Consider the following 27,827-nt stretch of genomic DNA (forward strand, 5'->3'; position numbering starts at 1 on the left):
CAGATGACTAACGATCCTCACTTGAGATGTCAGTCGGCTGACTTTGACACACTCGCAGACTCCATTACTCAACATTGCTTGCATCACATAACATAAATAAAGCTCTCTGGGATATATCCAGTGCTGTGGTGATAGAAACTGAAATAATGCCAGCAGTAGTTAGCAGGGGCTTCTTGAGAAAGAGCGTGTCCAGTACAAAGGCAGCAAGAAGCAAAGACTGATGTGGAATGTAACTAACCTGGAAGCTAGAGTCATATGGGGCTAATTGGTTCCAGCGATACATAAATTACAAAGGGAAGAACAGTGAGGGTGGGCACCACGGTCAGAAACTGTAAAGATAAAAAGAGAAGGAGTCAGAGAAAGAATCAGATCAGCATGCGTGTGTCATGCCTGTTGGGTGTCTTATCGGTGCTGCAGGAAAGGTCAAGTTGGGACACAAATCACACCCCAAGCTTGGCTGTCTCCTCTCAAGTTACCCAGCAGTCGAGTGCATCTGTTTCTCTTTTGTTCTGATTCTTTGTGCGTTTCTCCCTTTGCTTCTGTTCCTACTTCTGAAAATTTCAATTTCAATCTGGTGTGTGTTGACCCCTAAAGAAGAGTTGGCTAAGTTCAAGTTTACATCGCATGATGCAGTATAATAATCGACAGTGGCTGCGTACGATATATGTGGTATCTCTGTGTTGCAAAGGCTTATTTCAAGGCCAAAGAGTTTAATATACTCGAACTGAAGTATTTGGGCTTATCAGCAGGGCACCTGTATCAGCCACTGCATTAAGTGGCCTTACTTTGGGAACATTTGGAGAAAACAAAAGAGAACTTGAGATAAGAAGTGGAAAACCAAAAGCAGCCTGAGCAAGATTTAAACAAACCAAAATATTAAGACTAGCAAAAGAGACATTTGAGTGAATCAGAGAAGCCTTTTGGAAAGAAAAAAAAAAAAAAAAAAAAAAAAAAGATGAGCACTTGAGGCAACTATAGTCTAAGGGCTTGAAGATGAATTAGAAGGTGAGCTTACCAAAGGATGAGTTGCATCAACTAAGTGGGACTGAAGCCAGAAACTGCACTGGGACAAAAATATAAAAGGACAAATTGCTAAGAAACACTAACTGAGGGGCATCAATGGGCAACAAAGGGGTTTCACCCAGGTAGGATGGATGCCAAATTACGGCCTATTTATGCTCCCTTTAAGTGCATAAGGTGGTTCATCCATTCCAAACATAACAGCCTTCTAATTGCGATGCACCCTTGATGTTGGCATGGTTCTCAGGCAATACATCCACCACAGGGCTGTGCAGAGTTCACCATTTACCTCTTCTGGTAGTCACAACTCAGCTATGCTGCACAACACCACTCCCACAGTTTCCTGTGGTACTGCTCCACTTTGCTGCTTTGGTGTACGCATCCTAAAGCTCTGAAAATGGATCAAATTTCACAACTAAATGATATAAGAGACAGAGAGGTGTAAATGTTTACATGAATTTTGAAAAAAAAAACAGGGTGGTTCCTCTGATGCTGACAGCCCACCCACACAGGCACTTCGCTAGTTACATGCACCTTTTGAGTCCAGTGTCTCATGTGAGACTCATTTGTGTCACCTACAGAGACCTGAGGACACACCTCAAATACACACACTTGCATGCTCAGGCTTGTATGATACCTGGAAAAGATAAGTGTGATAAAGTACAGTAGAAACAGTTAGCTGAAAAGATGTTTTGTGCATGCCCTTCAACCTGTTAAGACCAGATTCAGAATTTAGAAATAATTTTATCGTATTGGGAATACCAAATTGTAAAAACAAAACATAAATTTTCTAGTGCCCACATTGAGTTTACTATAAAATAACAGAGCTGTTATATTTATTTTAAATTCAGATATGGAGATTCTATGTGTGTTTTCACCAAATGTGAAAACACAAATGGAGCAGAGAGTGTGAACTCCATGACATATTACAGCGTCTCCACACTACATCTGTGTCCTGACATGGCCCCAACCATCTAACCACATTTTTTCTTCTGGCACCCTGGAGAGTATAAGGATCACATATGCCTTTGGCAGGAATCCACGCCCACATTCCTCAGCTATGTGCTCACAAGCATTCTCTCTGCTCCCACCTCCCTCCCACTTTGCTATGACAGCAAAACTTGGCCCACATTGCTTTGCACTATAGACATACAAACCCTATATTATTTCCCAGACAAAAGGGGAGGTGAAGCGTTTAGTTTGCCACCTCTTGAGCTAAGCTGGGTTCTTCTCAGAATGCCACTGGCGAAACTGACTTATGCAGGTAGAATGCGATGGTTTGTTAAGCTTTAGTATCATGTGTTTAGGCAGAAGAAATAAAACAGAAAGTAAAAGAGTAGATGGTAAAGTAAGTAGTTTTTTACTCTTAGGGTGTTTCATAAGACTAGTCCCCACTGGCTTGCCTTATTAAAGGTTATCTTTTACTCACAAGTCAAAGTCAAAGACAGTGGGGCCAGAGAGGCTGTGCAGTTTGCAGTCTGGGGTTATTGGGTTCAGTGGTAGGGGGTGCATGGTGGGGAATGTGGCTGTGAGAAAAAGCCAGAAGGAATCATTAAAGGGAAGAAATGAGACAAGGCTTTGGCTAAAGTCTTTTCCGTTCTTGGATCTTTTATTCTTGTGTCACAATGTACAGTTTCTATTTTCTTCTTCTTCTAAGTGTGTACTTGAGCAAGTTTAACTTTGCATGTTCTTTATTTTAATATTTGCATTATAAGCATATAGTGTTTAATGTAAAACACAACTCTAAGTATAGACTTGTCAATGTTACACTATTTAATATCCTGTAAATAACAAGATGCGAAACACACTAGAGTTCTAGTTATAAAATATATGTGTAATTAAGAGCAACAGGGTGGTGCAAAGGCAGAAATGAAATAGAGATAACACAGTATCTGCTTTTCCCTAATCACTGATCCAACTATATGTAACAAAAATAATGTAGACTGTTAGGGTTCAGCTCTTGGAATTTTTTTAACTTATCTCGTGGTTTTCTTCAAGGATATTGACAGTCTGCTTTCAAACCAAAACAAGGCTCTTCATATGACTTGGTGCATGCAATCTCACCGAAACACAACTTTTACACAGAAGTACATTTATTTAGACTTTAAAACATTAATATTGAACAAATTACATATTCTTATTGATTGTAAATCACATGTCAAAATTCCAATTTATTCCAGTATAAGGTCAATGTAACAGATTATCATTATAAATGGGAACTCTTCCTCTTCTTACGAGGAGCCCTTTGTTATAAAATGCAAGTAAAAGTGCAATGTCTAAACTGGTCCAAAATCTGCATCTCGAGCAGAACGTCTCTGATGAATAAATATCTTTTCATTTTAAAAATGCAATTTACCTTTACATTTTTTTTTTTTTTTTTGTGATTTGTTTTTTACTGCTATTTTCTAAAAACCGTAGCTGAATACAAGAAAAAGAACATTATTAGTTAACAAAAGCTTAGCGCATGAATCACCGCATCATCTATTTTCTAAATAAACTTCATTTTTTCCCCCATATAACGATCCGAAACATAGTTTGGACAATGACAACACCATACCATCTTACAGTTCTATATTACAATAAAATATCTGTTGAAAGTTCAAGGAAAACAAGAAATATAAGAATCGCAACATAGATTTAAGGATTAAATGCATAGATTCAATCATTTGAAAATGTAGATATAATTTACTTAGTACAGCTCTTTAACTTTTAGAGTAAACCTACAAGGATTCATTACAGTTAACTCTGACTTGAGTGACCGGCACAAATATATATATATATATGTATAATTCTGAGCACATCACATGATAAAAACGCTAAATATATCGCTTTTATTTTTAAAGGCAAATTTGGCTATAGTACACTATGGCATGTTTGGGTAAGAAAAGGCAACACCTGGCAACAAAGCCAAACAACAGCAGCTTATTTAATGTCCCCTCTGCCTTTTTTTGAAATAGTAAGAATTTCATTTTACTCTTCTTTAACAGTTTTCTTTAAATCTACGTCAGCTGAATCAGGTCATTTGGTCCAGAGTATGGAAGTTTTCATTTCAACCAGAAGACAGAAGTAATGACGGCTTTTTTCTGCACTATTAAATTGCTGTATGGCTTAAACAAAAACCTGCATGCTCTGAGTCCTTGATAGCACTGGATTACCTGCTGATAAATATGGTTTCCAGATAAATTATACATTAAACATTAAGTAATTAATAAGCAATTTTTGGTAATTCTTTTTTTTTTTTTTTTATCTCTAAGCTACTTGGTCTTCAGCCATTAGACAAATTAATTTAATTGGAAGCAGTCATGTTTTCAGACATGTCTTCATATTTTAGACTCCATTTAATAGTTCATTATCAGGCTAAAAAAATCTGTTGGGATATCATTAGGAGGGAAAAGCAAGTTTCATATGCAAATATACAAGCTAAGATCAGATACTTAACACTTAGTGGCGCTTTTTAGAGAAAACTAAATCATATTAAAAGGCTTGTTATTAAAAAAAAAAAAAAAAGCTGTTAAGACGCCATCATAAATGTTTGAAAAGCCAATGGCAGGCAGAGGTAGGAGGGAGACTGAAAGCAGTAAAGCTGTTCTTTGAGACAGCATCAGCGGTGTCCTTTGGGAAAAAAAGGAATCATCAGTCATACAAACATTTGAGACAAAGAAGCGATGAAAAGCTCTGAAACTTTAACAGGGCATGTGCTGGTTACTCGCATGAAAACAACACCAGCACTGAAAATATCTTCTATCCAAACCGCTTCGACCTTGTAACATTCACGGCACCGAAATGTGTTCAGGAAATCTTAACAATAACAATTTACACTTTCATGTTCTACAGAAGAGTTCTCTTCTTCAAGACTGCTGGATTTGAGTATCTTCTGGACCGTAATCATTTACAATGGTAAAACCCTTCAAGCCGGCAGTCAAAACCTACTTTGTTAGGCACAATAAATAGGCCCCTGTGGTATTAAGGTACAGAGTGACAAACACACAGAACAATTCTGCTGTCTGGGTGCTGCTTATGCACCAACATAAATCTATATTAACCACAAATAACTTAGGTCTCAAATATATGCTAAATCTAGTAAACATCTACTACATCCTTTTAATAGACATTCTTAATGTATGTACAAAAAAAAAGGAAAATCAGGAAATTTACAGCCTGACTGACTTTTCTACCAAAGATGTTAAAATGAATCTGATCCAGTTTTCTCTCTGAGCATTTCTATGCTGGCTTAATTTTTGCTTCCATTCTGTAAACACTATTTACAAACATAAAAAATACACAACAAGAGACCTGATTTTACAAACTGTACGATTTTACTATGTACATTCATGTAAGAAGTATGGTATTATGTAACATCATGCAAAAATCCTTTGAGATGTCGCTCACCTAAGAGCATGTCAGTCCACAAATATATGAGCCAGATTACCTTCGTCTTTCTTTCAGAGCGGTAATCAGTTATTACTTGTACATAAAAAAGCTTGATTGACGACACACAGTAAACAGTTTGGGTTTGTGCTGCTGCTGATGGTGATGATGTTGAGATGTATTTGGCAGTGTCACTAGCAAAAGTTGAGTATTCAACTACTGCAAAGCATCTGTAACTTCTGTGTGTAAACCAGAAATGTGTGTTTCAGTTTGGCTCTTTTGTTAAGGCAAAATGTTTGGCACTTTTACAGACTTTGATAGTTGAGAAAAAATCCTTAGGTCATCTGACTGTGATTTGTCCAGAGCAGGTCACGACCAATCTCAGTCTGCTGAAGTCATCTGATCTGAGAAATATGTTTGAAACAGGAATGTTGCTGAAATACACCTGCAGATGCTGCTGGGATGAGGAGATTTTAAGTCCCAAGTGATCTCAGTTTGAGTCTTTTACCAAACAGTTAACACTAAGTGAGTTGAGTAGAACTCTTTCTGCATTACAAGTTCTATCCAGACACCCAGCTGTGTGTGGTGGTCTTCACCCCATGAGGGAAACTTTGCTGGGTCACCACTGGCTCAAAGTTGAAGTCCAGTGAATCTCCATCCATGAGAGTTTCATGGAGCACTGTCTCCATGTCAAACTCAAACTTCTCAATGGACATGTCATCCAAGTCACTGGGCAGTTTCTCTGCATGTGAAGGTGCTGACATGCCCGGCCGACCGTATCCGTTGGTGTTAAGTGGGCCAAAGCCACCAGGCATGCCTCCCCCACTGAGGTGGCTGGAGAGGCCATAAGGCATCTGCATGGGGCTTTTAGCTGTAGGCAAACGTGAGTTTCCACCACTGTAGCTCAAAGACATGAGCAAGCGACCATTCATAGCTGGTAATGTAGCCGGGGCTTGGCTGCGTACATTGTGGGGGTGGGAATGAGAAAGACCATGAGGGTGACCATTCCCTCCTGCCATGAGTTTGGCTGCATGCTGGCTGCTGCTGTATGGAGGCAACATGCAGCCTCCGCTGGACTGAGACACCACTGTGTCCACTGATGGCATGAGCTCTCCATGCTGGTCAGTGTCTGATGTCAGCAGCTCCTTCAGAAGCCCTGCAGGGCAGCTGTACTGGCCCATGCTGGGCCCAAAGCCGGGCTTATTCTCTGACAGAGTCTGCAGCGGCATGGATGACATGGCGTTCATTCCTGCTTGACCGTACACACATTTGTGGTACTCCTGCTGTGACTGTGAAGCCATGCCAGGGGAGCTGTATGCTGGGTACCCAGGGCTTGGCTGCATCATAGGGGACGGGGACGACTGGGAGGAGCCAGGGGTTGTTGGCCCTCCTCCAACCTGTGAGTTATTGGGTGAGAGCAAGTTCAGGTTATCCAGAAGGTTCTCCATGACGTTTTCAGAACTGTGTCCCAGAGAGGCTGTCATCTCTGTAAGACTGGGCAGTGTGGCTGTCATTTTTGCCCCCGGGGCTCCTGGGTAACCCATGTGTACATCTGCTTCTCCCAGGTCATCCTCAGGCATGAAGGGTGAGAGGCGGCCGCTCACAGTGCTGGCGTTGGAGCTAGTCCGAGGCCTGAAGCTGTTCCATGCGTCATAGTCGTCGTTGCTGTGGGAGTTGGGGCTGCCAGGCCACTTGGAATAGGAGCCTGGGCTGTCTGCACCTCCGTCAGGGCCGCCCTGCAGGGACAACTGTGGGAAGACAGGGAGACTCAGTGTACCAAAAAGTCTACTTGAGCCAGAGATGATTTACAACTACAGTGTGATGGATCTTCAAAATCAATTCATAACATCATGTTATCCGACTTTATGCATTATATTAATTAATTGGCAAAGCACATCAACAGTAACAATTAATGAAACCTTTATAAAACACTATCAAATATTTGTGTTTTTGTATAAAAACAACATTGGATTGGCTCATATTCTGTAAAACCATGGATTGATGATCGACTGGATTACCTTTTTCTTTGCCGCTCTTCCTCTGCTCTTAGCAAACTTGCTGTTGTTGTCCATGGAGGCTGCCCTGCGTCGTGGGGACTTTCCACTCTTCCCACCCTCAGGGTTTAGCATCCACCACGAGCTCTTCCCGGTCCCCTCATTCTGGATGCGAATGAAGCGGCTGTGCAGGGACAAGTTGTGCCTAATGGAGTTCTGTAGGGGAGGGAGACAGAGGAGGAAAAAAATGGTTGTGAAGCAGACAAACAGAGAGATTTATGTTTGCCCTTTTCTCAAAACACCTCAGATGTCCTTTATCATACAAGTGCAAATCCATCCATACAGGTGGCTGCTTTAAAAACATGCTTGCCTTGAAACCTGACTTATGAGGGGAAAAAAAGGATCCTTTTAAGGTCACTCAACAATCTTGTGCTGCTGCTGTCCAAAGAAAACATGTGCACAGGCGCACATACAATAGATGTCAGAGTTTATGCATGAGCAACACATCCTGAACAAATATACTGTACAAAAACAGTCGGGGCCTATTGTAAAACAGCATTATACCAACAGTCACATTCCACCTGATCGTGTGTCTTGTCTAAGCCAGCACAAAATCAAAGGGAGGAAACAGACTAATCTTTCCTCCTTACAGACACATTAATGCTGTGCTCTGACGTTGCTTGGTGACACCACCTGTGGAAAAACTCATTTTTGAGCAGGAAGCTAGTGAAGCATTATAAAAAACAGGGCAAACAAAAGAGAGAGAATATTGGGCAAATGTCTGCTTGAGCAAACCACAGAAAGTGAGATACCCTTTTTTTTCCCTACTACACCGGAGCTGCTCTGCTCTGATGCTCCACTTACTAAGCATTTCAAACTTCATTTGTTTTCAGCCTGTTATGATTTCCTAATTTTAAAGTGTTGATTGAAGTGATCATTTCCCCCCAGAGGTCTCAACATGAAGTAATGAGTCCTGGTCTGTCGCTGCTGTGTCTGCGTAAAGCTTGTTGTTTTGGAGGAAAGACTGGAACTCCCGGCGAGCACAGTCGCTTGCACACAGAGCTTAACATGCATGGTGGTTAACGTCATCAAGCCTGTTGCCTGCTGTGAGTCACTACTTCACATCTGGTTCTCAGTCTGCACCCACTGTGCTGCCTTCACCTCTGCTTCCCCTTAACTCAACCCTCTCTTCTCCTTCTGGACTCTGAATCTGGTCTCTAACCTGTGATACTTCCAGTATCTTGCAATGTTTTTAACTGTTCAATATCCAGAGTTATTACATTTGCAGGAGGTAAAAGACATCCTAATGCTTAAAAGGCTATCCTGGAAATTCAGTTTTGTACTGCCCTAAAAATAGAACACTTGTACAATATATTTCGGGGGGAGGGGGAGAAGAAAGCAAAATATCTTGACTTTGCATCACAACCTAAGAGCACTCCCAAATCTGAGTTATTTGATCCCAACACATTTCAAACTCTAACTTTAAGAGCGACAAATGAGATTATACAACTGCTTCATCGTAAATGAACTGGCTTCTATGTGTGAAATTGGTTCAGAAAAGTCTCTTAAATTATGCAAAAATGACCCTCATTTCAACTATAACCATATTTCAATTTCCTATCTCATTTATTTATCTCCACCTCTGCTCCATTCTTTCCTGTCTCTCCACCTCTCTCCTCACTGGAGAGCCTCCGCCACACATGAGAGCCTCTATGAACACTGGTCCCTTACAAATGAATGCGATTTTCCCTGAACCAAATGACCTGACTGCCTCAGCCAATACTCCTGCGCTAGTTTGCATGATCTGAGGTACGTGACAGCCCTTCCCTGATTAGCCTAGCAAATGCACCCCCCCACCCCCCACTCCATCTCCCTCCTCCTGCTGTTGCATCAACAGCTATGACAAAGGCGAAGAGTAAAGTCTGGTCATGAGCCTCTCTTTCCCATGACTGCTAAGAGTGCTGCTGATTTCAGCTGTGCTGCAATAAAGAATGCCTGCAATGTGTGCACAGACGCCGGGATGTCCTGTTACAGCTCTACATCATCCTGATGACAGGAAGGAAAATCTTTCAGCTAAAATCTCAGCTCCTGACTTCTATTTTGGCTTGTGTCACAGTTATAATGCAGGATTGTTGATGATCAGGGACGTTTAGAAAACAGTTTTAAAGTATTGATGCAAGAAAGGGAGTAAATGTGAAAGGTTCATAAAAGCTCTCTGATGGGAAATACCAGAATTCTGCAGAACTTGGTGTGCTGTGTGGGGAATGTGGCTGAGGGTGTCTGCTGTGGCCAATGGAAAAGCCTCGTCTCCCGCTGTGTGTCTGTGTGTGTGTGTGTGTGTGGTAGAGAGTGCCAGCTCATGTTTTTAGTGGAATGGCAGTGTGACAAACAGCAGCACAGTATGGTTTTAATTTTGCAGCTCACTCTATTGCAGCTAGTGATGCTGTGGTTTAAAAATGCATGCAATTGGGAAATAACTAACACATGAACAGAGACTCAAAGGATCAATCTTTTTTGTAACATTACTTGGGTGGTATTTGATATATTACAGTTAAGCCTTTTTTCTTTTGGAATCTGAAACACTGTGTGACACGGATTTATCTCTGGCTGCAGTACACAGGAATCTAAACATTCCAGCTAATCACTGTGTGCAAAGTTCAATTGTAATCACAGCCAACTTGTTAGTATCTTTTAGGAAACAGTAAATGCAGGATTCCCAGCCAGGCAGTCATCACAATCAACATTCCTCAGCAAGGTTACAAAACCCGCAATTTCACAGAAGTGAACTTTGATTATTGCTGCTGGAGGACGTTCATATCTTGTTTTGTATAAGAATATGACAATAATATGTAAGTTTTCTGCCTTCCGACACACTCACACACACACAAAAAAATGCAACAAAATGAGAGAAAAAAAGTGGAAAGGACTTTAACAACCGGGCAGTGAGCTGACATAACTGTGTCTCTGAGGGCTAGTTTATGCAGCTTTCAGACATGCAGTAAGGAGACCTTTCTCCGTTGTTCCCAATCCCACCGTCAGGAGCACCACCTCCGTTCTCTGAGTCAACAGAACAGAGCGGCGCTGGCAAAACACAAGGAAGTGACCACATGAAAGAGGACTGTGACAGGAAACAGAGCTGACTTCCTGTCTCACAGGAAACATGGCGGTTGGCGAGCAGAGAAAAAGGCATGGAATGCAGAACCGCAGAGTCGTGAGCCAAGTGGACACCGCAAACTCACCCCCCCTGAACTGGCCTAGAGAGTTTATGTTTAGCATCAGGCATTGGGGCCTGTTGCCACAGTATATTTATTAAATGAAAGTAACATTCACTTTGTCGCGTGACTGCTGAAACTGAATTAAAGGACTAGATACGTCATGACTCAACAAGCGGTTGTCGTATGGGCATCTGGGTGGTGTGAGAGCAGGAGAATGTGTTTTGAGTATAGGCCGTTTGAGAAGTGGAGACAGAGGGCTTGTGTGTGACAGAGTGGGCTTGAATCAGTAAAGAACACACTGTGCTGATTTTAAACTGCCTCACTGGCAACACTCATGAAAGGCAGCACTGTTCGGTACATCACCCTCTCCTTGCTTCTCTCCTCTTTACTTCCTGTGTCCTCTCCTTTTCTTTTTTCTTATTCACTGGCTTATCTTGTCACCACTCATCTCTTTGTGATTTTTACGATTCTTTTACCAACCTCCTCTTTCCACTCCACTCATTTCTCTGAACTCCTTACAGCCTCCTTTCTTGACCCATTTCCTTCATTTTTATCTCCTATTTTGTCTCACAGGTTGCAGCCATATATCTGTGGAAAACTGGAGGCAGCGTGCCAGAGACAGTTGCTGGCACACTGACCGAAGTGCTGACGCTTTCAGAGGTTCTCAAATGTCAAGTTGTCTTATGAAAAAGTCCCCACAGGAGTGCAACACCACCTACATGCAGTGCTGCTTTGAATCGAGAGAAGCCGCAAGTGAAACTTCAGCTGCAGAGTCCATACAGTTATAGGTGAAAAAGTGCAGCAATGCTCCCTCTTCACTCACTGAAGGTTTGCAGTGGGTAAGATCTAACACAGCAGAAGATACTTCGCACACTTTTAACAGAGATAAAAACAGATGAAAGTGAAAATGTGGTTTCCATGAATGATTTCCACTGAACTCATTAGAGAAACGGTGCTGTCCTGAACAGACATTTTCCTCTTTTGTTGCAAATGTCTGAGCCTTAGCAGTAGGTGTGCTTATGCACTGTAACTAGTTATTTTCTGTGTAATGTCTACAGACGTGATAGTGGCATCCTACAGGGCATGTGAGCCATTTCTAACCATCTAGGTAAGTAGTGCCTAAATCTGCAGCTTGGTCACGTCTGGAGGTTTCTGCTGAGTCCTGCTGAGTTAGAGTGGTGTGGTTAAAACAGAAAACGTGCATACTTGTTATTAGCCTAACACCAGCTCAGCATGTCTGCCCACTTAACAACAGCATGTGGCTGAGCACACAGCTTCAAGGGAGATGGCAAAGCAACAAGTGACAGTGAACTACCACTAGCTGAGATCACAAAGTCATTAAAAACAGGACACTTGCAGTAGGTTTCTTCCCACTGTGTCTAAGGTACTTTACATTTTGGGATTCAGAGGTTGACACAGGTTCAAATAGCTTTTGGTGCAGAAACGTTAGAAGAAAAGAGGATCAAAATCTATCTGGCACAAAAAACCTGATGAGCAGTCATCTTTGAATTCTTAATCATCTTTCTGATTAATGGTTTAAGGGTCTATAGCAGGCCCAGTTCTCTCCAACTCTTCTATATGATTAATTATGGTGCAAAGCATAAATTTGGCGGTGAGTCATTCAAAAGATACTAGCAATTAAATTAAAGAACCAAAACAAAGAAGAGAAAAGGAAAATAAACTCTTTCTCTCTGTAACTTAGGACTTTTTGATCATACATAGTTGACAAGACAATAATTAAAAGAATTTGTGACTTATTTTGTATAATTAGATGTGTTTTGGGACATTTATCAAGTAATGCAAAGGTTAACAGGGGTTCACAGAAGCCGTTTTGATGTAAACTATAGTCAGTAACCTGAAAACTGATACAGATGCTAATGAATCTTCACGTGCTCAGCTAAAACAAGCTCAATTATCAACATAAAATACATTTTCAGTCATACATTTCTGTTCTGTTGTCATTATAATCCCATTATGGTGCTAAAAGTTCCATTATGTGTATTGTGAGAATTCCTTATACAAATTAACATGAAAGTAAGATTTGAATTTTGCCATATTGCAAAGTAATACCCCCCCCACCCCCCAAAAAAAATAAAATAAAATAAATAAATAAAAATAAAAACATAGATGAAAAAAAGTAATACACATGTGATGATTTCATGTGTTCGCAGTTCGATAGGTTATCATCAGCACCACTGCTGAACTGACCGGTCATTATTACTGACCTATTTAACAAAGTCAATACAGAGATGATCATAAAAGGCAGAGCACAGGAACTGCTGAGCCTCCAGCCTTTTTCATTATTTATACCCTCAGATTAAAAACAGAAAAAGGACAGTCTGAAGAAAAGGACATGATTGTTGTCATTAATGTTGCATAGCAGCAAGCAGCACAGCACAGCGCCTCAGGTTTGTCTGGTGAGCGGAGCATAAACGTGTCACTGTTAGCAAAGATATAAAAAGTTATCTGTTTTTAAAAAAAGTGGCTCAAATTAAAAATTAAATCTAACCCTAGGATAAGGTTCTAGTCAAAAATAGGTTGTTTCTGCCCTTATCTTCCATCCTACACTCTTAACTCCTCTATTCTTTCCGTGTCATTTTCACTGGCTCCTTTGGGCTCTTTGGTGTATGCACACTATTTGCTACAGCTGACTGCCCACTTTTGCTGCAGTTAAAAAAACAAAACAAAAAAAAAAAACAGTCTTATTTGCCAGCTGATTTTAACATCCCCAAAAAAATGAAATTGCAAAGAAAGTGTCCACCCCCTCAAAGTATCGTTAGAATCATATCATCCCAAATAGTCATCAAAGACTTGCAAGAAAGTGCCTCTTTTAAATAGTCATTGTCAGATCCTATGTTAAATGACTGTCATAAAACATAGATGGAGAGACAGAAAACACATCATGCAGGAGAAAATCTGTCTGCAAATGTATTTACAGGCTCCCTCTTGGCAGGATAGCCAGTTCACAATACTCAGCAAGCAATCTCAGAGCAACCAACCTCCTTTACTCCAAACACACACTCACACATTGTTGAACTTGCAAAGTCTGAAAGGAAGCTGGCTGGTTGAGCTGAGGATTGATTGGTCACAGAGACCACGCAGACAAATGATAAATAGCTTGTGAGTGGTTTTTGTGTGTGAATGATGATCAGCAAAGCCACTGATTCTCCTGGATCTTTCATCGCCATGCATAGTGTGAGGAGAGTGCCTTGTTTGACGAATGGCAGAGTGGCTATTAGCAAACTTCCTGCTGCATTGCATCCGCACAGGAAGAGCTGGTCAGTCCTGATACTGATCCCACTGATGCCCCTGGTTTACATGCAAAACACAGCTAAATGAGACCCCGCTAAGGTTCAGAGCAAGGGAACAGCCAGGAGAAACCAGTGGGTTCAAGAGCCACAACTTCCTAATCAAAATGTTCATGTCTAACAGGGTAAAACAAGAGGAAAAAGGAAAGACTGGGGCCTTGTCCAGGTAGGCTTTTCCAGAGGGATTACAATGGTGGATAAACGCATTACTGTACATCTTAGAAACAATTACCCACCTAAGATTTGCCCTCATTAGGAATCCAAACACACAGAACTTGGTGAGGGAATAATAAATCATCTATCCTTCCTTCCAGTTTGGCCAAGTTTGACATTTGGAAAAATTACTGAAAAGAATAAATAAATAACACTTATAAATAAACAAGCAAGCAACAATAAACTCAGACTTCAGTTTAACTGTAGAAATGTATGTGATTTATGATTATTTTAGTAATACTTTTTTTTCTTTCTTTATGATTTGATGTATTATTATCACCTTAGAATAGCTCATTTAAATCCAAGAATGCTGCAAATGTTATTTTTCATGTTGCATGACAACATAACAGCCCATAAAAACACGGGCTGTAAAGCAGGCCATTTGCAGACTTTTGTAACCACTATAGTCTCTAGTTTCTGTCTGAGGAGGGTGAGGTGGAGTTGCAACCTGCAAATTTGCCTCTAGATGTCACTGATGCCACTGGACTTTGCCCAAGCTTTTCTGTGCTAATTAGTAGTTAACCATTAATGTTCCATCACCGTTTTTCTATTTCTTATTTTTATTTCAATTAGCATAATAAACATTTTTAATTACCATTAACTCAATTTCAGTTAGCAAGTATAATAAACATAAAAACTACTGTAAAATCTGAAAAGACTTCCCAAATATAAAATACAAGATTGACTGAAATCAGTGTTATCTGCTCCACCTTATCTGTTATGAGGGATCCCTTTATGACCTTCGGTGTAATTAAATCATATAAGGTTCCTATCTTCTAAATTTTGGGTTTATGATACAACAGAGATTGTAATTTATGACAGCTACACCTTAGCTGTTTTTAATGGTCACACTGCAACTCCTTACCATAATTTAACTTCAGGAAAACAAGCACACAAGCAAAGAACTGACATTTTACATTCCCAACTGGTAAAACCTTGCATTAAAGATGGCTGCACTGTTGGGAAATTTGTATTTTTTGCATGTTCTCTCTCTTTTGTTTGTGATAGCTTCTTTGAAAATAATGTACCAATGGGAGCTGCGTGTTGACACGTTGCACTCTCCCTTGTGCTTGTTGATTTCCTGACTCAGGCTTAGGCAGCACACAGCTCATGTGTATAGACAGGGACCGGGTTGTGCTGGTCAAGCTTACCATGCTAAAATATGTGCATGCGTTGCTATGTGCAACACAATGTGAGCCTGTAAATGCACAGAGCTGTGTCTGTGGCGTGGAGATATTTTTTGCCTCTGATCAGCACAGCCACTGGGCTGGGCTGCTAGCCTGCTCACCCTGGATAAAGATGTAGTGTGTGGACCACTGCTGGGTGCCTGTGTGGCAGCCTGTGCCCATAGACCCGACCCACTGCTGCATCCTCAGGGGTTGGGAGTGTTATGATGGGTATTTTTATATGCTTGTAACTCCCTGTTTAAACTTCCAAACACGGGGATATCCCAGAGCTGATTTATGGGCAGTTGCTGATTCCAAAAAGTTTAAAGGATTTCTCGTTAAACACACTTTTTTTATATATATATTATATTAAATAAATAAGTCTTTCTATAATGCCTTTAAAATAACAGCCTGTTTTTGAACTACAAAGAAAGAAAGAAAGAAAGAAAGAAAGAAAGAAAGAAAGAAAGAAAGAAAGAAAGAAAGAAAGAAAGAAAGAAAGAAAGAAAGAAAGACCGCCCACACTGTCTGAATGCTGTCTGTTCTCACTAGTGTAGGCCTGCAGCCCTGCAGAGTCCTGCTGGGCAAAAAAAAAAAAAACAAAAAAAAAAAAAAAAAAAAAACATCCAGTTTGCTTTTTAAAGTTGTTTTGGACTTACACACTTGAAAAATTGTCAAAGAATAGAGACTGATGGTAATATTCTTGCCTTAGTCTGACTTTAATAATACTTTAAAAAACTGAGTGAATGGCTAGTTGCAATTATCATGTTAACAGCTAACTGTTAACACACAGGGAACTCATCTAGTTTTATATCACCAAGTTTAGACGAGATCTTCTTAATTTGCCTGAGATTTGCATGAAATCAACAAAGCTGAAACCCTTCTTGCAAGGTGCTTTAGCACTTGCCTGTTTTCAGGTTCTAAAATGATCATAAGGCAGAAAAATAAACTCCACGATATGAAGAATTTTTTTTTTTTTTTAACACAAAGAAGTCTTTTTATTGGGCACAACTTTAACTCTCAAGTCTGCAAGTGTTTTTAAAGAGATACTGATAACTACATATCTCATGGATATCTTAAAAAGATATGCAGGAAGATAAAATACTAGAAAACAAAACTGTTGCTGTTTTTCAGTCTTTTTAAATTATCATAAGTGTCCTTGATGATATAACAGTGGTGCCATGAGAAGACATGCAATCAGTGCTGGTTTATTAAATATGTCACATAAAGACAGCTGCATTTGACCAGTGAATTCAAAAAGTGCTCAAAGTTTGTGAAGGTTTTTGTTTTTACTACCATTTTCCTGCATAAACATGACACCAGCTTGAACTGAAAAACTTCATTCTTTGTGCTGAAGGAACAAGTTAGTAATTATGACATCAAACCAAATAAGATTTGGACTTGAAGTTCTGGTCAGTGGAGTCATTACAAAGCTGGCATCAGCACAGATCCGAACTGGAAGTAAACAAGAATACTTCAGTATTTACTTTGGCACTATTGAAACAAAGACCATATGTTTTTAGTTGGTAAATTATCTCTTGTGTGAACCACAGTATGATTATTTAGAGGGATGACCTCTACAAATGAGGATAGGCAACAAGAGTGGGTTCAGAGGAAGGATGTTAAAAAATGAAGGAAATACGGGAAAAGGAAGAAGCCACTGAATCTGGTGTCACGCTCAGTGTTGCTTCCTCTGTTCATGACATCACTAACCGGGTGTTGCATACCTTGAGCTGCTCTGAAACGAACCCACTTCCTGTCAGGCAGGGCTGAAATCTACATCTTTTCAAAAAAGAGATGAGCAGGTAGAAGACACCAGAGAAAAAAAAGACTTAATGCAGTCATTTTTTCCAGCTGCATGCAGTTTGTGGAGCATTAAATCTGCCACTTTTCTTACAGTCAGAGCTTCTACTAATGAAAACCATGAGATGGATATAAGCTCAACACAATCAAAGAAAGTTTTTTTGGCATAAAACGTTGCCTGATATCTTTCAAATTTCAGGCTGTAACCTATAAATATTTAAGATTAAGGGTAAATACAAGTTTTTTTTTTTTTTCAAATAAATGATTAATTAAAATATTTTTTATCAATTACTTCAAAGGGATCTGAATGAATCATTGAGAGAAAAATGAGTCCACATGTGGTTCACATCTAATCAGCCTGACTGGAACTTCTGCATTTTCATGAAACCAGCACAGGAACCCCTCCTAGGCAAAGGGCTGCTACCTGCAGACTGTTCAGCAAACCCATTTTAACATTTATATTAAGCAGCATCCCAGAAATGTGCTGGATACTGCCAAGAAAACTATATATCGCCTCATATAGCAAAAGAAACGGCTGACAGAACTACTGTTTGTTGGACTGAAAACATTAGTTCATGAAGTACGTGCTGCTCTTCCCTCTGCAAGGTGTTTCATTTACAAGCAACACAGACCTTTGTGTGGTAAAGTCTGAATGCTGCAAACCCAAAGTCAAGACTGCTAGAGGCGACTGGGCTCTGCTGTTGCCTTGCACTCACATTACGACCTTAAAACAAACGATTAGGCCTTGTGACAACAACGACCAACCTGCCGACAGACAAGCAGACATAACAGGACTTTCTGACTTAATCGTGGATTTAAATTTCCACTTATGTCAGTTATACAGCCCTGATCAGAGTTCACGTATGTGATGGAGCGGCTGAATGAATGTGTGATGGTGTGATAATGCCGGGCCAGTCTGACAGGCACCGTGCATAATCGCTTTAGGGCAGGAATTGCACAACAATGTGGGTCTGGCTAATGCCTGTGGTTTGGGGCCCTCAGCAGTGAGCTGTCCTATAAAAAAAAAAAAAAAAAAAAGCTGTGCATGCTTCTTGTGCATCTGCATCCACTTTACACACATATCTGAGTTACGACAAATTGATAGGACAGAGTTCTCACATGTGAAGAAGCATTGGTGAGTTTCACTTCTCATTTAATCAGGGGTTTAAAATCCACACCAAAGTTCCTCTTCCCACACCATAGAGCAATGCTGAGGTCTTTTTCTTTACCAAGGGGGATTTTTTTCTCTCTCATTTTTTCTGACTGATGAGAAGTTGTTATATCATACAGAGAAGCAGCATATTCTGTGAAAAAAAAACAGACTGCCAAGCCTGAGAAGACCCACTACCAAAACAAATGGTCACGTGTCGCTGTCCCGCTACTCCCAAACCCGCACTCTGAAAAACAGAACATTCTGACTCATCCTAAATGACTGTTTACCTGACACCAGCACTGGATCTCATCTCCATATTTTTAACTCTAGCGTAAAACAACCAGCGTAGCCGCCCCTCCCCTGTCCTAGTGAATGACTCTTTTAGTATCTTCTGTATATCTCTCACTGAATGATCTGTCCTCTGGTCTGCAGCCAGAAAACAGACTGACAAAACAAAACCCTGGCAGGCGTGCTGAAGGGCTGTGCGATGCCAGTGTCTGAGGTGGGTGGAATCACCCGTGTACACATTTGACATGATTTGTTTGAATTTGCAAAATGAAAGGGGGCACTTTACGGGATTTTCCAGAGTCCATTCCAGTGAGATAAAGGCTCAGTTAAGTGTTAAGTTACCAGCTGCGCTGCCAGCTTTTTACTAACTGAGGCTGAAAATACAATGTCTCTGCTTCTGTTTCCCAACTCGGGAAACAGTTTTACATATAATGCTGTCATTAAGAAGGGTTGACATACTTTCAGAGAAGTTTTGTTACGGTTTCATTGTTGGTTACCTTTATTTTTTTACAGGAATTATTGAACTTGGAACTTGGAGCAATTCTGAGTGAAAAGCAGCAGAGTCGTGAACTGAAACTCAACTTTTTTTGAGAAAAAAAAAATCCAAAACTTCAAGACAGGCAGATGGAAAGAAGCGACACATGGAAGAAATTGTCAACATTCATTTGAGGTTGATGTCATCACCTCAAAATGGCTGGATCCAGAAATAAACACACGTGTACCACACACAGACATAAACATGCAAACGCCATTTGACAGCCGCTCTGGACCATGCTGACCTGCTTTCCTGTCTGTTTATTCTTTCAGTCTGCTGAGGATTTATTAATATCCTAAAAATGCTTCTTGGTAAAATGGAGAGTACAGAGTCATGCGGACGCAGTGGATGAGAGGTAAACAAATCCGAAGCTGGATCGTAGGAAAACATGACGTAGTGAAATCATTTGCGGGACTACTAGTCTCAAAATGTTGCTTAATCAGATCAGTGTGGATGAGCACAGTTACATCACTTTTTTTCCTTCTTTTTTTTTAACATCGTGCTCTGCCAGAACCACCAAAACAAGTCAATCGTCATGTGCCAAAGAAACAGTAAATAGACAGTGAAGGTGGAACGTTTTGATTTTAGTCTAATTTACCAGTTTTTTCTGGCATATTTGAAACTACACAAATGCAACTTTATGGGGTAAAAGAGTCAGACTTTTAACTGATGAAATAATTATTAACGCAGACCTAGACAGAAGATCATTGGGTTGTAATCATCAATGCTCACAGCTGCTTCTGTATTTAACACAGAATGTGCCAGTAATGATGAATCAACACTTTAAACAATGTGGTCCAAAAAAGAAGTGAGGGAGAAAATGCGGTTGTAAGAAGATACTGGATTTTAAACCATCCGAGGAGAAAAAGGAAAGGCAGAGTATCGCTCCACGATAAAATAGATATGAAAGTCTGTGCTGGAATGTTTCCTGTGTCTGTCTGCCTGCCTGCCTGTCTGTCTGTCTGCCATCGTGATTGTGCATCTGCCAGCAGCAGGGCTTTAATTATGAGGCCCAGGTTATGTGCACACACGCACACACATATGCACACACACGAGACTAGCGTCCCATATATCTCTAACACAGTGCCTCACAGTTCCGCTGACTAACCAGTGGCACCAGACTTTGGCCTGCGGCTCCCTGATTCCAGTAAATGTCTTGTTATGCAACTCCTAACAAGTGTCACCCAGCCTGAACTTCTGAGCATTCTGGGTCTCTCTTCGCTTTTCTTTATCTCTTCATTTGTCTCTGAGGATAGCAAGCTGTTCGCTCTTTAGGGCAGGGGGAGGACGAAGAGAGAGAGAGAAGTGGGGTAAATTAACTCCACAAAATATGAAGTGTTGCCCGTTTGTGCTGAGGCAGAAAACCAGGAATAGTGAAGCAGGCTGTGCAGGCAGGAAATGGGGAGGAGGGCGCGGAGAGCTCCTCCAGCTCTTTGCCTGAGAAACACAGCTGCCCCTCATGTCTTGGGGCAATGCCAAGGTTGGACTCCTCTACTGCCTCAGTGGGGTGAGAAAGAGGTGTGTGTGCCTGTGTGTGTGTGTGTGTGTGTGTGTGTGATTTCAACCAGTAGAAACAGGAGGGCTGCTGTTTTATCCACCTCTCTGTCCTACTAATACACATTACCTACTAAGACCCAGAGAAACTAACAGTCTGTGAGTGGTGATGAAGTACAACCAGCTTTGCTCACTCAGGATTATGGCACCTAAAGTCTAAGCTCCTGTTTTCCTTTAAGCCATAACCCAGGAGTTTTGAGGAAATAACGTTTTATACATGCACAGAAATTAGGCACCTCTCTGCATCCTCACTCTACAGCAATAAAAACTTTATATGATCAGTTTAACCACCTACAATGAAGTCGAAGGAGACAATAGAGCTGTACTAACTCTAAAACTTAAAAATCAGGTTTTCTTTGACGTGATGTTTAAGCTGTATTGGTCCACATGTAATGCAAGTAAATGGAAATTCAGTTAGCCCAGTGCGCTGGCAACATTGTGCATCAGTGCGATGGAGCGCTTTACAGTACGCCTGGACTCACAGCACGTTAACATCAATTTTACTGGTTGACGTTTGTGGCTTATTCAACTTATTTGAAAACCGTAAGGGAAATTTTTAGGTGTGTTTGGACAACAGGAACAATGACATGCTTCTTATTAATGTTGTAAAACAAACTCTCTATTTTGTGCCTACACTGAAAGAAATGGTGACTATATTCATTAATAGAAACTCACCTTCAGGGTTTTTTTAAGCTCCTACTTCTGACAGACACTCTTCCAGCACAAGCATAATGGTCTGTGATTATATTGTACAGTGATTAGCCCAGGAGTCTTAGGCTGAGAAAGCGCTTGCTTTTCCACCTGATTCTTTCACAGGGAACCAGCTCTGTTGTTGGCATAACTGTTTACATACTTGTGTTTGTCCTAAATCTGTTACTGTAGGATTCCACACCAGCAAACTCACAAAAAATCCCAAACTTTTGCAGGATGTAAACATGAACATGGAAACAATAAAGGAGGTTAGTGTTTGGTCAATGGCAAGATCACAGCAGAAAACGCAACAGCTGCTTTATTATTGATTGTATCTGAGATCCCACCCCTACAAATGTAAGGATGTTGGATAGTGTGTCAGATTTTCTTTTTAATACACTGCCTCTACTTCTTATCTACATATTGCATATGGCATAGTTAGCATTAATATCTGGGGATGAGTGCTACTGATGTTTCAAACAAAGGGTTAGGGTGATTAATCTCAGCCATGACTGAATGGTAACTGCTTGAACACATGACAAAGCACCAGATTCCACTTATTCTGTTTAAGATCAGTCAGATAATATCAAACCAAACACAAAGTAATCCAACCACCATGAAGCTCAGAGTTTGTTTAGTGTGTATGCAACTGAAGAATTACGACTTTGCTGTCAAATACCAGCTAGTTGTTTAGTCACTTCAGCATTAAAACACGCTGCAAATCAAGCCTGAGGAACCTCAAGTCAAAGATGTTTGCACAATGAAATCCCACTAAAAGCTGCATGTTTTACTATTTCCTGAGTTGTATTTAGTTGTATTTAACTGTTGATGATGAGATGAAAGTGACACTGTCCTGTGATGCATGACACCAGCTAGACTTAGTGCAATAAAGCAGTTAAGACATGAGCAACATGATAAATTACCAGTCTTAGCTACTACTAGCTAGGCTAATATTAAAGTATGCTGTTTTAACACTGCAGTGCTGTTACATAGTTTGTCCATTACATTACAGTCATTTAGCAGACACTTTTATCCAAAGCAATTTACAGTGGTTAGGCAATAGGGTTAAAGGTCTATCCTAATAACCCAAGTGGAAGGTGTTAATATTTGTCCCTTGGGGGAATCAAACTCTGGTCTCCAGCATAGGAGAAGAATGCTCTGCCACCTGAGCTATCCAGCCACTATTAGAGAGCTTCCTGTATAATTTATACTGCGGTCAGCTTTAGGGTGTTCTCTGTTTTTTTTTTTTTTAACTAAACACAAATGATTCAAACTGCTTGTTCAAGTAAAAGTAAAGTTTAAAAGTTTGACTTGTCATATTGTCAGTAAAACTCAAAAAGACTCTAAACATTTACAACCGATCGGATCCTGGGCTGCATGTCTTGGGTTTCCTCATCTGCTGCATAACTTATCTGAGCCTCTCCTCTCACACTGTTTACTGTAAGAGTGAGCGGGATGGAGTCAATAGGTGCATTTACACGGTAATGACCCTTGTGTCCTTTGCTGTACAATCTGCTCAGACCTACGTGTTTGTCTGGTGCAGCACAGTTTGTTTTGAGATCCATTGGAGTGTTTACCAGCGTGGGTTGAGGAATTTCAGGTCAAGAGAGCGTCGTGTACAGAGAAAACCTACAACTGAATTGATCCCGATACTGACATCAAAGTGTACCTGTACCATCCAGCTCCACTAGCCGAAAGCAAATATTTATAATGCAGTGACGTACACACAAAAAAAAAAAAAAAAAATACGAGAAAGAACAGATTTTTGGGAGGTATGAATGTGTGTGTGTTTATTAAACTGTACTGATGTGTAATGAATCAGGGCGCTTCAGCCTGTAAAACCAGAACAACATACTTTAATGTAAAATGTATTTTACAAACACTAGAAATAAATAACCAGGTCGGCAGAAAGGTTTGGTGACACATCATCTCAGCCATCTGCTCGCCTTCCTGTGATTTGGCACAGGGCCAGTGTCCAGTCCAATCTGAGAGCTCCTCCAAGCTGGTCCCACCTGACACAACTGTCCTCAAAATTCACACTGTCACAGACGGCCCGATAAGTGTGGAGGCTGTCATGAGTCAGATCCGTGGAAGATCGGCAGCACTGCGAAACAAGCTCTACCTCAAGCAATTACCCAGCAGACAGCCTTAATCGCAGATTAATAAAACTTCACATGCTTCATTTCACTGCGGGGGGAGCCACGTTTGCTGAGAGAGGTCAGTCACATGGAGAAAGAATCCTTAACAAGTTAATTACAGCTAATATTTGAAACTGCTGAGCCGTCACCACTTCCTAGGAACAAAGCACTGGTGTTGTGTCGCAAATGACCTCAACAGCATGTCACATAGGAACCACTGTCGGCTCATGACTTATTCAGGGAGTGAATCAACACAATATTTCTACAAACCACACAACCTGCTCTGATTCTGAGTGTATGAAAGGGGACTGAGTTAAAACTAAAGGTTATTCCATTTGAGCACTTTCGTCTAAACTCACTCTGCAAAGTCTGTCTTCTGAACGATGTCCGCACCACATCAAATACTTATGTTACTTCACTGCATTTGAGAGGGATGTGTGAAAATCCAAAAGCCACATTCTGGGCCTTATGTTACAACATAAACAAAAAATAAACCCCATAAACCGTAATCTTCATCTCTACCGCGAGGACGTTCTCTTTTTGGCCTTATAAATGAATTTGCTGTGAAGGGACAATGTGTAATGGCCCCCCTGTGTGGAACTGAGTGGAGCTCTATGAATAACTCCTCTCGCACCAATGAATGGCACTTTCTTTTCCCACAGTATTACTCAGTTTACACCCCCAACATGGCAGGATAAGCATCAAGCCAAGCCCTCTCCAGGCTGCCAGTCGCACAAAATCTGTTAAAGAGATAAAATGACATTGAGAAACTTTAACTTCAATAAATAACACACATATTTATGTTAAAGTCATATCAGTGTGGCTCTGTTGCTTGCTTTACAGAATATAAATGATTGACTGATGCAGATAATGATGTTTGAGACAATTACCTAACAGTCACTTGCTGTAACCGCTCTCTGGTTTGTAGTAAGTTCAAAATAATTATACAGTAACCAGAGAATATCTTTCAGGAGGTGCTGACAGAGAGTCGTGTATTAAAAGATGCCATTTTTGTACACTGGAGAAGCCAAGACTGCTAATGGAGCCACAGTTATTGCATTGTGGGATAAGTGCTTTGCTAATGGAGCTAAAGCTGACAAAATTTCCCTCATTTTAGTGTTAGTATTTAAACTTATCTCATTACAGTTGAGACAAAGTGGTGTGACATGATGTAAAAATGGATGCTGTTTAAATAGAAAAACATTTATTTAATAAGAGAAATTAAATGGATGTGCATCAGAGTGTCTGTGGCCAATCTTCTTCCAGTGGCTCTTCCTACTACTGTTTTTCTAAGGTGTTGGCGTTAAAATGATTTATTCAGTTGAAACATGTGATGCATGTTAACGCACGACATGATTGGAATATCTTTTTCAGGCTCATGTAAACGGTGCAGGTCAGATCAGAATACTCAGAACCTTTCACTCCACATGGGGTGCAGACATAAATGTATGTGCTGCCATCAATTCTGCATCACATGCTGTAGGCGTTTGTTCCTTTTTTAAAGAAAGTCATCTGACATTTAACATCTCACAGGATTGTCTGATTGCTAATTTTGTTTTATTAATTGACCAAAAGTGTTTGGAGTTCTCCACAGAAAGCATGTTAGTGTTTGCTTAAACATACATCATGTTCAGATATTGATATGTGCACCTTTAGCAAGAAAATCAAACCTCATGTTAAAAGCTCTTTGTCAATGAATCATAGCAAATCCATAGAGACAGATAAGTGGAACCTTTTAAATTATGAATGCATGTGGTAAATAAATAAAGAGAAATTGCTTTTATTAAAAAAAAAAAAAAAAAAAAAAAAAAAGCCCTATGAGGACAATATGACCTCCCTGGTGACACATCTGTCCACTCCACTACCTGCTTTGTTTACAGTGCATGTTCCACAACATTGAAGGGTTTTTTCCACTCACATTTAGCCTGACGTGACAGATTTACATCTGAAAGCTCGACAGGCCATAAAGGCACACCAAGTGTTTGTCAAAATACAAAAGATGGAAGCAGATTCAGAATATTTTCTATACTGTATCCAAGTATCAGATGGAGTAAGAACTAAAAGAGGCATTTGTGGCTGACATAAATGTGTCATCTCTCAGCATATGACTCAAATATGAGCCCCCTCTAACAAGGCAAGACAAAAAAAAAAAAAACAAAACAAAAAAAACTCCACAGTTGCTTTAAATTTCATCTGCAACCCAGACAGCATATAACAGAGGGCAGCTGCAATAAATCTTTCACTGTGTGGCTACAGGCTCAGTACGATTTCCTGCTGGGAGAGTAGACTGTCATTAATTTATTGTCAGACACCACTGAAACTATGCCTCTCCAAAGAAAGGTTTACGCCCTTCAATTCTGTTCAGTGGGAGAGCCTGTCACACCACATCAGAAATTTTAGTCCACTCTTGTGTAATGTTTTGGACAGTTTCTAGGACACGTGAATGCCTCTGGTAGGGCACAGACGTTAAATGCTGCTGCCATCAATCTCTAAAATGTCAACTATGGAAAACTGATTTTGCTTCAAAATCTGACAGTTTCTTTTTACTTAGGTATTTTATGAATACTATATTGAGGAAAGCAATAGGGCAAACAGAAGAAAAACCCTGTTGAGTCAGGAGACTCAAATAAGTCACATACTGTAGGGAGAAGTCAGATGACTGTCTAAGGTGATGGTAGCAATCGGTCAGTTTACTGGTTGGATAACAATGAAGGGTGACATGTTTTCTCTAAAGTGTGTATCATTAATAACTTAACAGCCAATTGTTGATGCTGCTTTTTAAATCAGAGTAGAGACATCTAAATGTTTCCATGGGTCCCTGCAGAACAACTAAAAGTGATAACACAAGTTGGGATTGGATGGAGAAAAAAAATAATTAAAAATCCTGACTAAAAAAGACATTATTCAGACACATTAAACTGACTATTAAACACCACACACAAGCCAAAACTCTCCCGAAGGAACATTACAGCAATACCACAGGGGATAAAAAAACTGCATAAAGCACACTAAAGTCCCAATGAACCCACGGTTAAGTACCACAGACACAACAAAACTAACCACTGCATAACTTCATACAGAAACAGGCGCGGACCATTGCTTTACGCATAAACAGCCATTCGTGAGGTGAACGCCTACTTCACACAAGCACACACAAACACTAAATCTCTTGGGGGGAAAAAAGATATCATAAGAGAAAGAAATGGGGGGAAACGTACCTTCCAGCCCGCAGAGCTGTTGCTGTCTCCTTTATCTTTGAAATAAGGCACACTCTTCACCATCCAGTCATAAATCTGAGATAGAGTTAATCTGTTCTCCGGAGAACTTTCGATAGCTTTGGTAATGAGGTCTGCATATGACATATTCCCCCATGCGTTTCGCCGGGAGGAGCTGCTCTTCCTCTGGGCAGCGGCTGCAGCAGCGGCCGCGGCCGCCGAGGTCGACGAGCCAACCGGGGTGGAGAGAAGAGGCACCTGCTGCTGCTGCTGCTGATGCGGGAGTTGCGGATTCGGGTGTTGCTGCTGATGCTGATGATGTTGCTGCTGCTGCTGATGTGGAGGTTGCTGGTGGACGCAGTTCTCCTGACACTGGAAATCATTGCACAGGATGACAGGCTTCTGCTCCGTGAAGTCCTCATTCTCCTCCAACAGGCTCAGGTTGTTGATGAACTCTGCGTTGCTGCCGGGCTCCTGCTTCACAGACGGCACCGGCGAGGATGTGTTGGAGTCGCCCGGGTTGATGAACTCCGGCCGGGGCAGGGGCCAAGTGCACGACCGGGGTCGAGACAGAGGCTCAAAATCAGGGTCGATTTCCACCAGGTGTGGCTGCTGGGCTGCTTCCGCCATGGTCGAGAGGTAACTGAGAGAAGTATTACAATGTCATCAAAGTGTAACGAACCTGTCGTCCCTCAAAAACTAACGACTTCGATTTGAAATGTGAGCAATCACAAGATAAGTCTGACCGGGAAAGCAATTGTTCCGCCTGGGCGAAAAGTCCTCACTAAAAGTCACATCCCAAACCGGTAGAAGCCCGTGTAAACAGTTATAAAAAAGTATGTTTTTAAAAGGCCTTTCAAGTGAAATAAAGTTGAATAAGTGTCAGTCTGTAGAACCGCTGGCTTGTTGTTTGCTGTTCAGAGATGTTCCGCCTGCGCGTCGTACAGCCTGTTGACTCTGAACAACAGCATGTGAGGACTTACTGGAAGTATCATTTGCCAGATGACACCGCCCACATTTGACTGACAGCCGAAACAGACCAATAGACGCCATTGAAGAAGTTAGCAAGGCGGAGGGGCGTGGGATGGCGTGGGTTGGCGCGGGGTGACCACAGGATAACTGGGGACCACAAATGCAACATCTCTCTGACGACAATATTTTGTTTGA

General features: G+C 40.9%; 1 protein-coding gene across 2 annotated transcripts; it reads right to left on the reverse strand.

The window, feature by feature from the left end:
* Nucleotides 1–3,383: 3,383 nt before the first annotated feature.
* foxo1a (forkhead box O1 a) lies at nucleotides 3,384–27,611 on the reverse strand. Of its 2 annotated transcripts, XM_041994247.1 has the most exons (4): nucleotides 27,407–27,611; nucleotides 26,664–27,303; nucleotides 7,407–7,598; nucleotides 3,384–7,136 (listed from the first exon to the last, which is right to left on the reverse strand). In XM_041994247.1, the coding sequence occupies exons 2-4, from the start codon at nucleotides 27,288–27,290 to the stop codon at nucleotides 5,949–5,951; spliced, it is 2,007 nt and encodes a 668-aa protein (XP_041850181.1). In that variant the 5' UTR covers nucleotides 27,291–27,303; nucleotides 27,407–27,611; the 3' UTR covers nucleotides 3,384–5,948. The 2 variants fall into 2 exon arrangements, with proteins under 2 accessions (XP_041850181.1, XP_041850180.1); XM_041994246.1 differs by having other exon boundaries at nucleotides 26,664–27,611.
* Nucleotides 27,612–27,827: the final 216 nt, after the last annotated feature.

Source organism: Melanotaenia boesemani, chromosome 9 (genome assembly GCF_017639745.1).
Source record: "Melanotaenia boesemani isolate fMelBoe1 chromosome 9, fMelBoe1.pri, whole genome shotgun sequence".
Taxonomy (NCBI): domain Eukaryota; kingdom Metazoa; phylum Chordata; class Actinopteri; order Atheriniformes; family Melanotaeniidae; genus Melanotaenia; species Melanotaenia boesemani.